The 15,446-nt window shown below is 50.3% G+C and overlaps 1 protein-coding gene across 1 annotated transcript in view; it reads right to left on the bottom strand.

The window, feature by feature from the left end:
• LOC140193708 (cation channel sperm-associated protein 1-like) overlaps window positions 1-15,446 on the bottom strand; it is a 39,183-nt gene that overhangs the window by 13,808 nt on the left and 9,929 nt on the right. The window contains exons 3-8 of the mRNA XM_072250874.1: window positions 9,004-9,117; window positions 7,743-7,902; window positions 7,454-7,545; window positions 6,343-6,486; window positions 740-803; window positions 162-234 (exon numbers count right to left, since the gene is read on the bottom strand). Coding sequence (XP_072106975.1) covers window positions 162-234; window positions 740-803; window positions 6,343-6,486; window positions 7,454-7,545; window positions 7,743-7,902; window positions 9,004-9,117 — 647 coding nt within the window. The remainder of the gene's footprint in view (window positions 1-161; window positions 235-739; window positions 804-6,342; window positions 6,487-7,453; window positions 7,546-7,742; window positions 7,903-9,003; window positions 9,118-15,446) is intronic.

Here is a 15,446-nt window from a genome sequence, read left to right as displayed (position 1 = left end):
GGACTCTGCGGGGCAGAGAATTTTGGAGTCCACGTGGAAATTGTCCCGATCACAGGCTTCCCTCCCCAATACCGGCTGACCCCCACGCACCAGAGCCATGAAGGTGCAGGGCAGAGTGTGGGGTCCGTCCCCAGAACCCACGGTGTGGGGTCTACTCTCACCTTCCGCTTCTTGGCTTCGTTCTGCTGTTTGATTATCAGCTGGAAGTTGTCGACCAGGATAGCGATGAAAAGCCTGAAACACGAGGAATCTGGATCAGGTGCTGTGTCCAATCCCAGGACTCCCAGGCTGAAGGTAATCCAGGTCGGGGGCTGTGGCCAACCCCAGGACCCTCTGGTCTTCTGTTAACCTGAGCAGCTCTCACTGGAGGAGCATCTGTGTTGGCAAATGATGCCAGTGGACAGTATCTCCTCTGCTGGAGGGCAGAGTTCACTGAAGTTCAGAGCTTTTCCATAGGGTGAGAAGGGTGGGGTCCCATTGGGAGTGAATGGGAAGGGGTGGGGTCCCATTGAGAGTGTGGGCGGTGGGAGTGAATGGGAAGGGGTGGGGTTCCATTGGGAGTGTGGACGGTGGGAGTGAATGGGAAGGGATGGGTCCCATTGGGAGTGTGGGCGGTGGGAGTGAATGGGAAGGGGTGGGTCCCATTGGGAGCGTGGACAGTGGGAGTGTATGGCAAACGGTGGGTTCCCTGGGTGAGGAACTTTGAATGGGATTGACCCTCCCAGTTGCGCATACTCACGTGAAGAAGATGAAATGCTCAACGAAGATGTAGAAGACAAGGAAGATACTTATATGCCAGTAACCTGTGGGGGATAAGGCAGAGACACAGTGCAGAGGCTGGAAGTCAGACCAAACCTAACCAATCGTTGCTGAAACTCCTCGGATGGGCCCACATCCATGAGAGGAGAACCCCTCATCTGTCCCTGGTTGTAGGGAGTGGAGACTGGCACAGGGTGAGTATGAGTGGAGACTGAGTACTTAAAGGTCACCACATACAGTCCTGAGTTTCATTTCTCTGTGGGCATACTCAGCCAAAATAATAGAAGAGTAGCTATAACAGGATCAATGAAAGATCAACTAGAGTGCAGAAGACAACAAACTGTGCAAACTGTGCAAATAGCAATAAATAGATGAAGAGTCCTTAAAGTGAGGCCATTGGTTGTGGGAACATCTCAATGGATGAGTGTAGTTATGCCCTTTTGTTCAAGAGGTTGACGGTTGAGGGAAGAGAGGGGTCAGAGCCGGTGTGCTCCACATGGGGGAAGGGGCGGTGTGGTCCGGCGTCTGGCCTGGAGTTGGTGCTGCCCCCAGTGTTCGCTGGGCAGATTTTGGCAGCGTTTATTGAGTGGCTGGTATCTTTCTGTCTTGTACTTTGTGCTGTGTGTGACTGTTGGTACTGTGTTTTGTACCTTGACCCCAGAGTAACACGGTCTCGTTTGGCTGTATGCGTGGGTACTCATATACGGTTGTATGATGATTAAACATGAACCGAATTGAAAAAAGAATGCCCGGGGTGGGTGGAGATCTTTGGCTATGCTGGCTACTTTACTGAGGCCGTGTTGGATTAGACTTCAATTAACAATAATCATAACAATATCTTGTTGATAGAGCACTTTTCACACAAACAATGTAGCTCAAAGTGCTTTGTAACCAGATAAAGTGCAAACGTAAAAATGAAAGTCAAGAAGATGTTCGTTAAAAGCAAGGTCAAATAAATGGGTTTTGAGCTGGTGTTTGAAAGTGTGAGCTGAGTTTGCGGCCATTACGGTTTTAGGTATTGAATGGCACAGTTTAGTTCAAAAAAGATGACCTGTAAATTAGCTAGATGGTTTAAATTTAAGAGACCTGAGAACTCGAGCTTATCCTGTTTAACTTTCTCAGCCTGATTCCTTGTATATTTCGAGTATCACCAATGCGTTCTATATGCATTGCTCAGCGTCTTTCCTAGTGGCTTGTTCTTTTGTATTATGAGAGCATAAGAAATAGGAGCAGGAGTAGGCCATCTGGCCCATCGAGCCTGCCCGCCATTCAATAAGATCACAGCTGATCTGTCTGTAAACTCAGCTCCATCTACCTGCATTTTCCCCATAACCTTAATTCCCCTACTGTGTAAAAACCTATCTAACTGTTTCTTAAATATATTTACTGAGGCAGCCTCAACTGCTTCCCTGGGCAGAGGAATTCCACAGATTCACCACTCTCTGGGAAAAACAGTTTCTCCTCATCTCCATCCTAAATCTTCTCCCCTGAATCTTGAGGTAATGTCCCCTAGTTCTAGTCTCACCTACCAATGGAAACAACTTTCCTACTTCTATCTTATCTATCCCTTTCAAAATTTTGTATGTTTCTATAAGATCCCCTCTCATTCTTCTGAACTCCAGAGAGTATAGTCCCAGGCGACTCAACCTCTCCTCATAGGTTAACCCCTTCATCCCTGGAATCAACCTGGTGAACCCCCTCTGCACTGCCTCCAAAGCCAGTCTATCCTTCCTCAAGTATGGAGACCTGGAATCTTCTTTGTATCACATTACAGTCCTTCCAGGTGAGGGCGACACCTCACCTGCGAAACCTGCTGGGGTCGCCTGTTGTGTCCGGTGCTCCCGACGCGGCCTTTCTCCACATTGTTGAGACCTGTCGTAAACTGCGGGGGGGGGGGGGGCCGCGCCATCCTCCACAAGCGGGACTTCCCGGTGACCAAACATTTTAATTCCCAATCCCATTCCCGTTCTGACCTGCCGGTCCATGGCCTCCTCTTGGGTGGGAGGAGCAACACCATCTACCTGGGCTCCAATCTGATGGCATGAACATCGACTTCTCCTTCCAGTAAAAAAAAATTCCATCCCCCTTACCCCCTTCTTCTATTCCCTCCTCTCACCTGCCTATCACCTCCCCCTGGGTCCCCTGTTCCTTCCCTTTCTGTTATGGTCCACTCCCCTCTCCTATCAGATTCCTCCTTCTCCAGCCCTTTTCCTTTCCCACCCACCTGGCTTCACCTATCACCTACACACATAAAAGTTGCTGGTAAATGCAGCAGGCCAGGCAGCATCTCTAGGAAGAGGTACAATCGACGTTTCGGGGCCAAGACCTGATGAAGGGTCTCAGCCTGAAATGTTGACTGTACCTCTTCCTATAGATGCTGCCTGGCCTGTTGCGTTCACCAGCAACTTTTATGTGTGTTGCTTGAAATTCCAGCATCTGCAGATTTCCTCGTGTTACCTATCACCTTCTGTCCTCCTTCCCTTCCCCCCACCTTTTTTATTCTGACAACTTTCCCCTTCCTTGTCAGTCCTGAAGAAGAGTCTCGGCCCAAAATGTCGACTGTTTATTCCTCTCCATGGACGCTGCCTGACCTGCTGAGTTCCTCCAGCATTGTGTGTGTGTGGTGTGTGTGTGTGTGTGTGTGTGTGTGTGTGTGTGTGTGTGTGTGTGTGTGTGTGTGTGTGTGTGTGTGTGTGTGAGTGTGTGTGTGTGTGTGTGTGTTGCTCTGGATTTCAGCATCCGCAGATTTTCTCATGTGATTACTATTTGGATGGGGGGTTATCTGATTGGTTGACTCTTATCTACAACTTTGAATGCAATGTCTGTTATCGGTGGGAAGTCAATAGAATTAGCGAACTGGTGCAAGAGGAGAAAACCGCGTGGGCTCCAGCTTGCTTTTCTTTATCCTTTTCCTGCCAATGCTTTCCCTTGCGACTCAGCTCTGTTCTCGCCTCTCCCCTTTCCAAAGACTCAAGGTTGTTCAATGCCATTGTAAAGTGTAAAGGAGAATGAAATCATTGTTACATGCTTGGCCCAACATTGTGGGCCAAAGGGCCTGTAATGTGCTGTAGATTTCTACGTTCTATGTTACTCCAGATCCGATGCAGCACAATAAGATGAAGAACATAATAAATATAAATATATAAGATAGCTTATAGACACAGGTTGATTGTGTGTCCATAAAGTGACGCTGGGCACGGGAGTGTCGGCACACAAGGTGACTCTGACAGGAAATGATAAAGTAGTGGTGGTTGGGGGTGGGTTGGTGGGTGGAGGAGTTGATCAGCTTCACTGCTTGGGGAAAGGAACTGTTTTTGAGTCTGGTGGTCCTGGTGTGGATGCTACATAGCCTCCTCCCTGATGGGAGTGGGAGAAACAGCCCGCGAGTAGGGTGGGTGGGATCCTTCATGATGTTCCTGGCCCTTTTCAACGTCTTCCTGTATATACGTCCTTGATGGCGGGTAGGCTGATGCCAGTGATGTGTTGGATTCCTGAATTTTCTCTTTTTTTTCTCTTTTCTCTTTCTCTTAATGACCATGAATTTTATGCTGCTTCCTTAGCTTCTGAAGAACCTTGGGTCCGAAACATCTGCGTCCAACGGCAGCGGGAGGCGGGTTCCTGTGATGCGCTGAGCCGTGTGCACGAGTCTCTGCGGTTTCTCGCGGTCACGGGCAGAGCAGTTGCTGTGCCGTGCCGAACCCTGGCGCTTTCTGTGGGGCGTCAATAAAAATTGTCGCCAGTCAGAAGGAATAAGCAGAGCAAGTAGAGGTGTTGAGATTTCTTGGCCGTGACATCAACGTGCTTGGAGCAGGGCATTCACGTCCAACAACCTGTAGCTCTCACCTCACAACCACAGCACCGCTATAAATAGGAATATGTTCACCACCCCCCTTTCCTGATGCCAAAGACCAGGTAAAGGTTCTTGTCATCGCACCATGTTGGCAAGCTCTCTATCTCCATCCTATACTCCATCGTCTGAGATACACCCCACCACAGCGGTGTCCTCTTCAAAAGTACAAAGTAACTTTATTATCAAAGTTATGTAGAAATTATACAACCTTAAGATTCGTCTCCTTACAGAAACAAGAAACCCAAAGAAACCCATCTAAAAAAAGACCAACAAACACCCAATGCTCAGAGAGAGAAAAAAAAGCACAAATCGTGCAAACAGTAAAAGCAAACAACAGCATTCAGAACGAAAGTGAGTCCACTGACACAACGCCCAGAGCAGCCTCAGCTCATCGCGCGTGGGAGCAGAACGTTGTGGGGGCACCGTATGTCAGACATGGAGCTCAGAGCAGCTGGACCAGGCCCACAGCTTGTGGAGCGCAAGTGTTTCGAGTAATCATGGCGGAGATGTTGCTACCTAGCCTTACAGACCGCGCGGTCAGTTGGTCAAGCAGTCAAGGATCCAATTGCAGAGGAAGGTGTTGAGTCCCAGTCTCAGAGTTTGCTTGGAATTATTGTATCTAAGTCAATAAACAATAGTCTGACATGGGTGTCTTCATTGCCCGGATGCTGCAGAGATGAGTGTAGGAACAGGGAGATAGTGTCCCCTGTTTATCTGTCTCAGGAGTAGACAAATTGTCTGGGAACCAGGAGTTAATGCATGCTTTGACCAGTTTAATTGTTATTTTCTCTGCATCTTAACAATTAATTGTCTGCTAGTACTTTTTATAATTACGTATATAAATGTAGCTATTTAGTGTGCTTCCTAGTAGTCAAAGTCTGTATATGCAGTGGTTCAGTGTGTCTCCCTAGTAGTCAAAGTCTGTATATGCAGTGGTTCAGTGTGTCCCCCTAGTGGCCACAGTGTGTATATGCAGTGGTTCAGTGTGTCCCCCCAGTGGTCACAGACTGTATATGCAGTGGTTCAGTGTGTCCCCCTAGTGGCCACAGTATGTATATGCAGTGGTTCGGTGTGCCACCTAGTGGCCACAGTGTGTATATGCAATTGTTCAGTGTGCCCCCTAGTGGTCACAGTGTGTATATGAAATGGTTCAGAGTGTATATGCAGTGGTTCCGTGTGGAAATGCAGTGGTCACAGTGTGTATACTGTATGCAGTTGTTCATTGTGCACCCAGTGGTTATATTTACATGATTCTGGAAAGCTGTGGAAGCTTTTCTGGTGCTTCGTTGTTTGAACAGGGCTTTCTGATTGGCTGACTCTTATCTGTGAATTTCAGAGGAATTTTTCTCATCCTTATAATATAAAGAGTTGCCCTACATTGGGCGCCATCTTTCATCTGTCTTTTCCCTCTCCCCCTTTTCGTTTACTAGACCTCTATCACTGTCCATTTTTCATGTTTCTATTAATAAAACGATCATGAAGCTACACGTGTTGTGCCTCTTTCCTGCTTCCGAAAGAACCTTGGGTTAAGAACATCGGAATTCAATGTCTGCCCTCGAAGCACTTCATGGCAGTGGATGTCAGAGCCACAGGGCGACATTCATGAAGGCACATTACCTTGTCTTCCTCAGGATGATTGTGTGTGTGTGTATGTGTGAGAGAGAGAGAGAGAGATCAGAGCCGGTCACCGTCCGCCTCGGCCGCGGGCTCCGGGGGGGGGCTGCCGCCATTACCTGCCTCCTTGCTGGCCATGTAGACCACGGTCCAGTCATCGAGGGTGAGGAGCTGGAAGAGGGTGTAGATCGTTGAGTACATGTCCCCGAACCGAGCGGGGTCGGCCTCGGCAAACAGGTCCCGGAACATGATGGAGAACACGACTGTGCACAGTCCGAGGTAAGGAACAGCAAACTAGGACCAGTGGGGGGCGGGGGGGGGGGTGAGAGCGACCCGAGTGAGTGGGGTACAGGGCGGGGTGTGGGGTGAAGAAGCATTCTCTGGCGGTGATGGTGGGAGGGTGATTTAGGGGCTGTGGCAGTGGGAGAGCACGGCCTAAACATACTGTCTGCAGAGCAGTGCTCCCTCCTCACTGCCCTTCCCACAGTGTGACACTCCCTCCTCACTGCCCCTCCCTCAGTGAGACACTCCCTCCTCACTGCCCTTTCCTCAGTGAGACACTCCCTCCTAATCACCCCTCCCTCAGTGTGACCCTCCCTCCTCACCGCCCCTCCCTCAGTGTGACACCCCCTCCTCACTGCCCTTCCCACAGCGTGACACTCCCTCTTCACTGCCCTTCCCACAGCGTGACACTCCCTCCTCACCACCCCTCCCTCAGTGAGACACTCCCTCCTAATCACCCCTCCCTCAGTGTGACACTCCCTCCTCACTGCCCTTTCCTCAGTGAGACACTCCCTCCTACTCACCCCTCCCTCAGTGTGACCCTCCCTCCTCACCGCCCCTCCCTCAGTGTGACACCCCCTCCTCACTGCCCTTCCCACAGCATGACACTCCCTCCTCACCACCCCTCCCTCAGTGAGACACTCCCTCCTAATCACCCCTCCCTCAGTGTGACACTCCCTCCTCACTGCCCTTTCCTCAGTGAGACACTCCCTCCTACTCACCCCTCCATCAGTGTGACACTCCCCCCTCACCGCCCCTCCCCCGTAAAGTGCGGTGCTGACCCTCCTCGGGCTCAGACCTCCCTCGAACAGGTGGACTCGTTGCCGGGCGGCGGGTTGGAGTGTTTGACCCCGGGGGTGGGGGGGTGCACTACCTAGGAACCCCCACCCCACCCCCGTCCGTCCCCCACCCCGTCCCGTCCCGTCCCGTGGTCCGGGCGAAGGATACCAGTGAGAGTCAACATGAGCAGGATGACCGTCCCCATCGAGTGCAGAGAGCGGAGGCAGGTGAGGAAAATGGTCCGGATGTTGATCAGGAACCTGTGCGGGTGGAGTCAGAGGTTTAATGACCGCCGTCCACAGGCAGAGGGTCCCGGGGCCGCGGGAGGGGATCCGTGGGTGGGGAGAGCCACTCTCAATCCACCCCTCCCACACCTCCTCTCTCCCTTCACACACCCCCCTCCCACCAGCGCTCAGACTCCCCTCACCCCCTCCCGCCCCCACCGCCCCAGGGGCACCTGTTGTGCTTGAAGATGTGGAAGACCTGCATGGCCTGCGCCAACTTGCAGATGCGGAGGATGCGGAAGACGGTGAACTGGCGCGTGTTTCTGCTGGTCCCGGCCGGCTGCAGGAGGGAGACCACCAACACCAGCAGGGTGAGGCACACGATGGCCAGGTCTGTGGGGAGAGGGCACACTCACTGGGGGCTGGGACACACCATCCCCTGTCCACCTCCCCCCCCCCCCCCCGGCACACCTATCCCTCTTCCTTTCCACACACTCTTCTCCATCTCATACTCACACACTCTCTCTCTCACACACACACACACTCACTCACACAGAGACACACACTCACGCACTCACTCACACACACACACACACTCACACACACACGCACACACACACTCACACACACATACTCACACACACACATCCCCACGCTCACACACGCTCACACACACACACACATTCTCACACATTCACACACACACACTCACTCACTAACACACACACACACGCACACACACACTCACACACACATACTCACACACACACACACATCCACACACTCACACACACACTCACTCACACACACGCACGCACAAACACACACACTCACACACACACACACATTCTCACACATTCACGCACACACACTCACTCACTAACACACACACACACGCTCACACACACTCTCACACACACACACACTCACTCTCTCACACACTCACACACACACTCTCACACACACACACACACTCACTCACACACACTCACACTCACTCTCACACACACACTCACTCTCACACACACTCACACACACACAAGCACCTGCACACACGCCTATTCACACAGATTTACTCTCTCTCCCCCACTCCCTCCCTCACACTTTCCCACTCTCCCCCTCTCTCCTCTCCCTGTGACAAACCCAAAACCATCTAGGATTAGACCAGCCACAATCGAACCAGTACCAGGCCCGATGGGCCAAATGGCCCACTCGGAACCCCACCCACCCCACATTTCTACATTTTTCCTCCCCCCTCGTTCCACCTTCCTCTGGTCCGCAGTCCCCTCACCTCTCGAAGCCCCGCCCCGTGAACGGGCAGCGTTGTCACCCCGTGGCCTTGCGAACTCTCCTTCTTCCCCCAGGAGCGATCTGATCTCCCGAGCGTTTCTCGCCACCGCAACTCCCCCCCCCCCGCAAACAACATCCCACCAGACCCCTCGACAAGTCAGGCACCGCTCGCCCACCCTTTCCCACTGCCGGCAGACATCTCACCCAGGTCATTCCAGAAGTTCTTGAAGAAATTCCTCCTCCAGACGAAGACCTTGAGGATGTACTCGGAGATGTAGACAGCCATGAAGACCGAGTCCATCGCAGACAGGAACCAGCCTGGTGGGTAAGCAACGGGGAGCTGGAATTTACAACCACCCCCTGTCTCTGCCACACCTACCCTCACCGTGATGAGACTTGGTGTGGCACCAGAGATGCGCGAATTTTCACAAGTACACCATGGAGAGCATTTTAACTGGTTGCATCACCAGCTGGTATGGTGGGGTGAGGGGTGGGGGGCTACTGCACAGGATCGAAGTAAACTACAGAGAGTTGTAAACTCAGTCAGCTCCATCAGGGCACCAGCCTCCGTAGTGTCCAGGACATCTTCAAGGAGCACTGCCTCAGAAAGGCGGCGTCCCATCATTAAGGACCCCCATCACCCAGGACATGCCCTCTTCTCATTGTTACCATCAGGGAGGAGGTACAGGAGCCTGAAGGCACACACCCGATTCAGGAACAGCTTCTTCCCCTCTGCCATCTGATTTCTGAATGAACATTGAACCCATGAACACTACTTCAGTACTTCTGTTCTCTTTTTGCACACTGATTTAATTTATCTTATAGGGATTTCTTGTAATATTTATAGTTTTTATTATGTATTGCTTTGTACTGCTGCTGTAAAACAAATTTCACGACATTTGCCGGTGATATTAAACCTGCTTCCGATTCCGAGGCACTCTGGGAACAGGGCTCCACCCCAACTCTGGTATGGAGGCCTCCCTGGGTTCCTTGGACTTCTTTCCCCTCCCTCCCTTTGAACAGAACAGAGTTCGAGTTCTTCTCGTCCTCACACACTCGCGCACAGACACTCAGTCACCACTTTATAAGCCACACCAGTACACCTGCCCGCTAATGCAAATATCCCATCAGCCAATCATGTGGCAGCAACTCAGCGCATTAAAGCATGCAGACACGGTCAAGAGGTTCAGCTGTTGTCCAGACCAAACATCAGAATGGGGGCAGGAATGTGATGGAATTGACTTTGACTTCGTTGGTGCCAGATGGGGTGGTTTGAGTATCTCAGAATCTCCTGAGATTTTCACACACGGCCGTCTCTAGAGTTTACAGAGAATGGTGCGAGAAACAAAAAAACATCCAGTGAGTGGCAGTTCTGTGGGCAAAAAAGCCTTGTTAATGAGAGAGGTCGGAGGAGAATGGCCAGACTGGTTCACGCTGACAGGAAAGTGATGAGCAGAGGAGCCTCTCCGAATGCACAACACGTCAAACCGTGAAGTGGACGGGCTACAGCAGCAGAAGACGACAGACACACTCAGTGGCCACTTTACTAGGTACAGGAGGTACTGATTAGATCTCCCTTTCTCTCAAGTTCTCCCACTGGTTCTTCAAGCTCTTAATGGTCTGGGACCGGAGTACATCACAGAATCACTTTCGTTTTATAACCCTGCCCGAGCTCCCAGGTTGTCTTCTGCCTTTCTCTTCAACCTAAACAAGATTACTGGCAGGTCAACTATGCACCCAAACTGTGGAATTCAGTGCCCAAAAACTGTAATAGACTGAGCTGATGCTTTTAAACACCTTGTTTATTTAACCCTGCCTCTAACGGACATCATTTTGTCTTTTATTTTCATGTTCGTACTTCTATCCCATTGTAGTTCACTCCGTCACCTGCATGAAGAGTGCTCCATAAATAAAGTTAATATTATTATTAGTTCCCACGGCCACCTTCATTACTTCCGCCTCCCACCACCCTCTGCATCTTCGCCTTTTCGCCCTCCGCAGGGACTGCTGTATCCGTGGACGCTGTCCAAGTTGCATGCCATCTTGGACAATGTCTCCCATCCACTACACAATGTACTGGGTGGGCACAGGAGTACATTCAGCCAGAGACTCATTCCACCGAGATGCAGCACGGAGCGTCATAGGAAGTCATTCCTGCCTGTGGCCATCAAACTTTACAACTCCTCCCTTGGAGGGTCAGACACCCTGAGCCAATAGGCTGGTCCTGGACTTATTTCCTGGTACTTACATATTACTATTTAACTATTTATGGTTTTATATTAATATATTTATGCTCTGTTCCTGGTTGGCGCAACTGTAACGAAAACCAATTTCCCTCGGGATCAATAAACATAGAACATAGAATAGTACAGCACAGTACAGGCCCTTCGGCCCACAATGTTGTGCCGACCCTCAAACCCTGCCTCCCATATAAGCCCCCACCTTAAATTCCTCCATATACCTGTCTAGTAGTCTCTTAAATTTCACTAGTGTATCTGCCTCCATCACTGACTCAGGCAGTGCATTCCATGCACCAACCACTCTCTGAGTAAAAAACCTTCCTCTAATATCCCCCTTGAACTTCCCACCCCTTACCTTAAAGCTATGTCCTCTTGTATTGAGCAGTGGTGCCCCGGGAAAGAGGCGCTGGCTATCCACTCTATCTATTCCTCTTATTACCTTGTACACCTCTATCATGTCTCCTCTTATCCTCCTTCTCTCCAAAGAGTAAAGCCCTAGCTCCCTTAATCTCTGATCATAATGCATACTCTCTAAACCAGGCAGCATCCTGGTAAATCTCCTCTGTACCCTTTCCAATGTTTCCACATCCTTCCTATAGTGAGGTGACCAGAACTGGACACAATACTCCAAGTGTGGCCTAAAGTAAGACTATGACCCTCCTGCCCCACTTCCTGGCACTTTCACCTGCATCCAAGGCACGGTTGTCAGCAGCCTCCCCTCCTCTCCACACCCTTCCTCCCTCCCCACCGTCCAGGGAACCGAACAGCCCCTCCAGGTGAGACAGGGGCATCTCCTCTAACTTTGTCCACTGCGTACCGTGCCTCCTCAGTACTGTCAAGACCAAGGCTAAGCCACCAGTTCGCAACAGCCATCCCAATATCCTACTTGCAGTTCCAGATGACATAAGAACAGATTTTGTTGAAGTGGAAGGATACATCAGCTCCCACTTTGTCATAATGGTTCTCTCAAGTGATGCTATGTCTTAGTTTGGAGAAAATTAGAAGTCAAACCTTTGAACCTATGTTTGATTTTGAGAAAAGATGGGGTTCATTTGCTCGTTACTATCATTTGAGTTAATTGATAGATTTCCTCCAGGATCTAATTGCAAATTTTTGGTACATTCTTTTTTTTCTTGCTGGCGGTTTGATGTTTATCTTTAGAAGCTTTTTGTATGATGCATGGCCTCCGGGGTTGAGCACCCTAATGGTTTTTTATTCTCACTTTTACTTGCTTAGTAGGGGTTTCTCCCCCCTTTTTTTGTCCCCAAAATTTTTTCAATCTTTAAAACAATTTTTTTTTTCTTGAGACATTGTAAGCATTGCCTACTTCGATGTACTCTTGTTATTTTTGGATAATAATAATAAAAAGATTTGAAAAGAAAGAAAGAACAGAATTAGGCCATTCAGCCCATCGAGTCTGCTCTGCCATTCCATCAAGGCTGATTTATGATCCCTCTCAACCCCATTCTCCTGCCTTCACCCCGTCACCTTTGACGCCCCGACTAATCAAGAACCTATCAACCTCTGCTTTAAATATACTCATTGAGTTGGCCTCCACAGCCATCGGTGACAGGTTCACCACCTTCTGGCTAAAAAAAAATTCCTCCTCATCTCCTGTTCTAAAAGGACGTCCTTCTATTCTGAGGCTGTGTCCTCTGGTCCCAGACTGCCTCCACTATAGTTTATTCTTTAGATTATGAGGACACGCAGCCCTCTTTTATTGTCATTTAGTAATGCACGCATTAAGAAATGATACAATATTCCTCCGGTGTGATATCACAAAACACAGGACAGACCAAGACTGAAAAGCTAACAAAAACCACATAATTATAACATATAGTTACAACAGTGCAACAATACCGTAACTTGATGAAGAACAGGCCATGAGCACAGTAAAAAAGTTCAAAGTCTCTCGAAAGTCCCACATCTCACGCAGACGGGAGAAGGAAGGAAACTCTCCCTGCCATACCCGACCACAGTCCGACTCTGAGTCGTCCGAAAACTTCAAGCCTCCGACCAGCCTTCCGACACCGAGCACCATCTCTGCCGAGCACTTCGACCCCAGCCCCGGCAACAGGCAGTAGGCAAAGCCGAGGATCTGGGGCCTTCCCTCCGGAGATTCTCGATCGCACAGTAGCAGCGGCAGCGAACCGGGCGTTTCAGAAGTTTCTCCAGATGTTCCTCCGTGCATCTCACGTCTGTCTCCATCAAATCAGAATTGTGCACGGCATCCTACTTGCAAATACCATATCATTTCACCGGAGAGCTGCGCGCTCTGCGTCACGCCACCATCTTCTCCTCCCGCTCATAGTTCAAAGTAAATTTATTGTCGAAGTATACATACGTCACCCCTATACAACCCTGAGGTTCATTTCCTTGCAGGCATTCACAGTAAATACAAAGAAACACAATAGGATCGACGAAAGGCAGCCCATGGCGAGATGGACCAGAAACCGGTGTGCAAAAGAGAACAGACTGTGCAAATATAAAAAGGAGGAAATAGAGGGAAGCAATAAATATCGAGAACGTGAGACGAAGAGACCTTGAAAGTGAGTCCAGAGGTTGTGGGTACAGATCAGTGTTGGGTTGAGTGAAGTTCTCTCCTCTGGTTCAAGAGCCTGATGGTTGAGGGGTAGTTATAGGAACCATCCTCTCTATGGAGGGAGGAGAAGATGGTGGCGTGACACAGCGCGCGCGGCCATTCCTAATGAATATCGATTATGTGTAACTAGGAGGCCGTGCACAATCCGGATTTGATGGAGGCAGCCGTGAGAAGCATGGAGGAACATCTGGGGAAACTTCTGGAATACCCGCTTCGCTGCTGCCGCTACTGTGCGATCGAGAATCTCCGGAGGGGAAGGCCTCAAATCCTCGGCTTTGCCTATTGCCTGTTGCCGGGGCCGGGGTCGAAGCGCTCGGCAGAGATGGTGCTCGGTGCTCGGTGTCGGAGAGCTGGTCGGAGGCTCGGAGTTTTCGGACGGACTCGGAGTCGGACTGTGGTCGGATGCTTCCGGGATGCTGCATCGGCAAGTTTGCAGCGCTGGAGGTTCACCATCTGCGTGAGTTGATGGGACTTTCGAGAGGCTTTGAGACTTTTACTGTGCCTGTGGTCTGTTCTTATCAAATTACGGTATTGCTTTGCACTGTTGTAACTATGTTATAATTATATGGTTTTTGTCAGTTTTTCAGTCGGTTTGTCATGTGTTTTCGTGATATCATTCTGGAAAAACATTTTATCATTTCTTAACGCATGCATGACTAAATGACAATGAAAGGGGACTGCGTGTCCTCATAATGATAATCTATCCCAGGCTGTGAAGGGATTGGAGACAGCCGGTGAGGCCTCTGCAATTGTGAGCTCGCCCCCCCCCCCCGATGGTGAGAGAGAGTTTGCCACCGATTCTCGGGGTGGGGTGGGGAGAGGAGAAATATAGACGGCCGGGGGGGGGGGGGTGATACCTCTCTCTCCCTCGTTGCTGAGAGAGAGCCTGTGGAAGTCGAAGTGTCGGGATGAACAGAGAGTTCTGATGGACTCGAGATCCTGGTCTCTCTGGGGGCTTTGCTATTGCTTGTGTGGTGGAGGGGGAGAGTTGACGCTTTGCTGTGTGTGGGAGGGCGGGAGGGGGCTTTGGGGTTCTAAAGTTTTTCCATCATTCTAGGGGACAAAGCCTCAAGATTCAGGGGAGTAGATTTAGGATGGAGATGAGGAGGAACTGTTTTTCCCAGAGAATGGTGAATCTGTGGAATTCTCTGCCCAATGAAGCAGTGGAGGCTGCCTCAGTAAGTATATTTAAGACAAGGTTGGATAGATTTTTGCGTAGTAGGGGAATTAAGGGTTGTGGGGAAAAGGCAGGTAGGTGGGGATGAGTCCATGGTCAGATCAGCCGTGATCTTATTGAACGGTGGAGAAGACGGTTCGGATGGCCGACTCCTGCTCCTATTTCTTACATTAATCAAAGGATAGGGCGAGAAGGCGGGTGTATGGGGTTGAGTGGAATCTGGGATCTGCCATGATGGAACGGCGGAGCAGACTCGATGGGCTGAATGGCCTAATTCTGCTCCTCTGGTCTTGTAAAGATTTGTATAAAGAAAAAGTGGGTGGTCAATGTACGGAACCAGCTGCCGGCAGAAGTGGTTGAGACAGGTAGGTTAACAACCGTCTGAAAGCTGCTTGGACAGATACACAGATAGGAAAGGCTTCTCCACAGACCCCTCGGCTAACAGTACGGGTCCATGGCATAAGGAAGTTTGGGAACCCCTGGCTTAGAGGAACACGGGCCAAACACGGGCAAATGGGATTGGCCGACGGGCCTGGATCCGTGCTGTATTTTGTTCAAGGTCAACTTCAACTTCAATTGTTGCTCACCCACACATGGGATTATGGGCGGTATAAAGGTAGGTGGAGGG

This window comes from Mobula birostris, unplaced genomic scaffold, assembly GCF_030028105.1.
Source record: "Mobula birostris isolate sMobBir1 unplaced genomic scaffold, sMobBir1.hap1 scaffold_735, whole genome shotgun sequence".
NCBI classification, from domain to species: Eukaryota; Metazoa; Chordata; class Chondrichthyes; order Myliobatiformes; family Myliobatidae; genus Mobula; species Mobula birostris.
The sequence above is the reverse complement of the archived record's forward strand: the minus strand, read 5'-3'. Positions and strand labels throughout refer to the sequence as shown.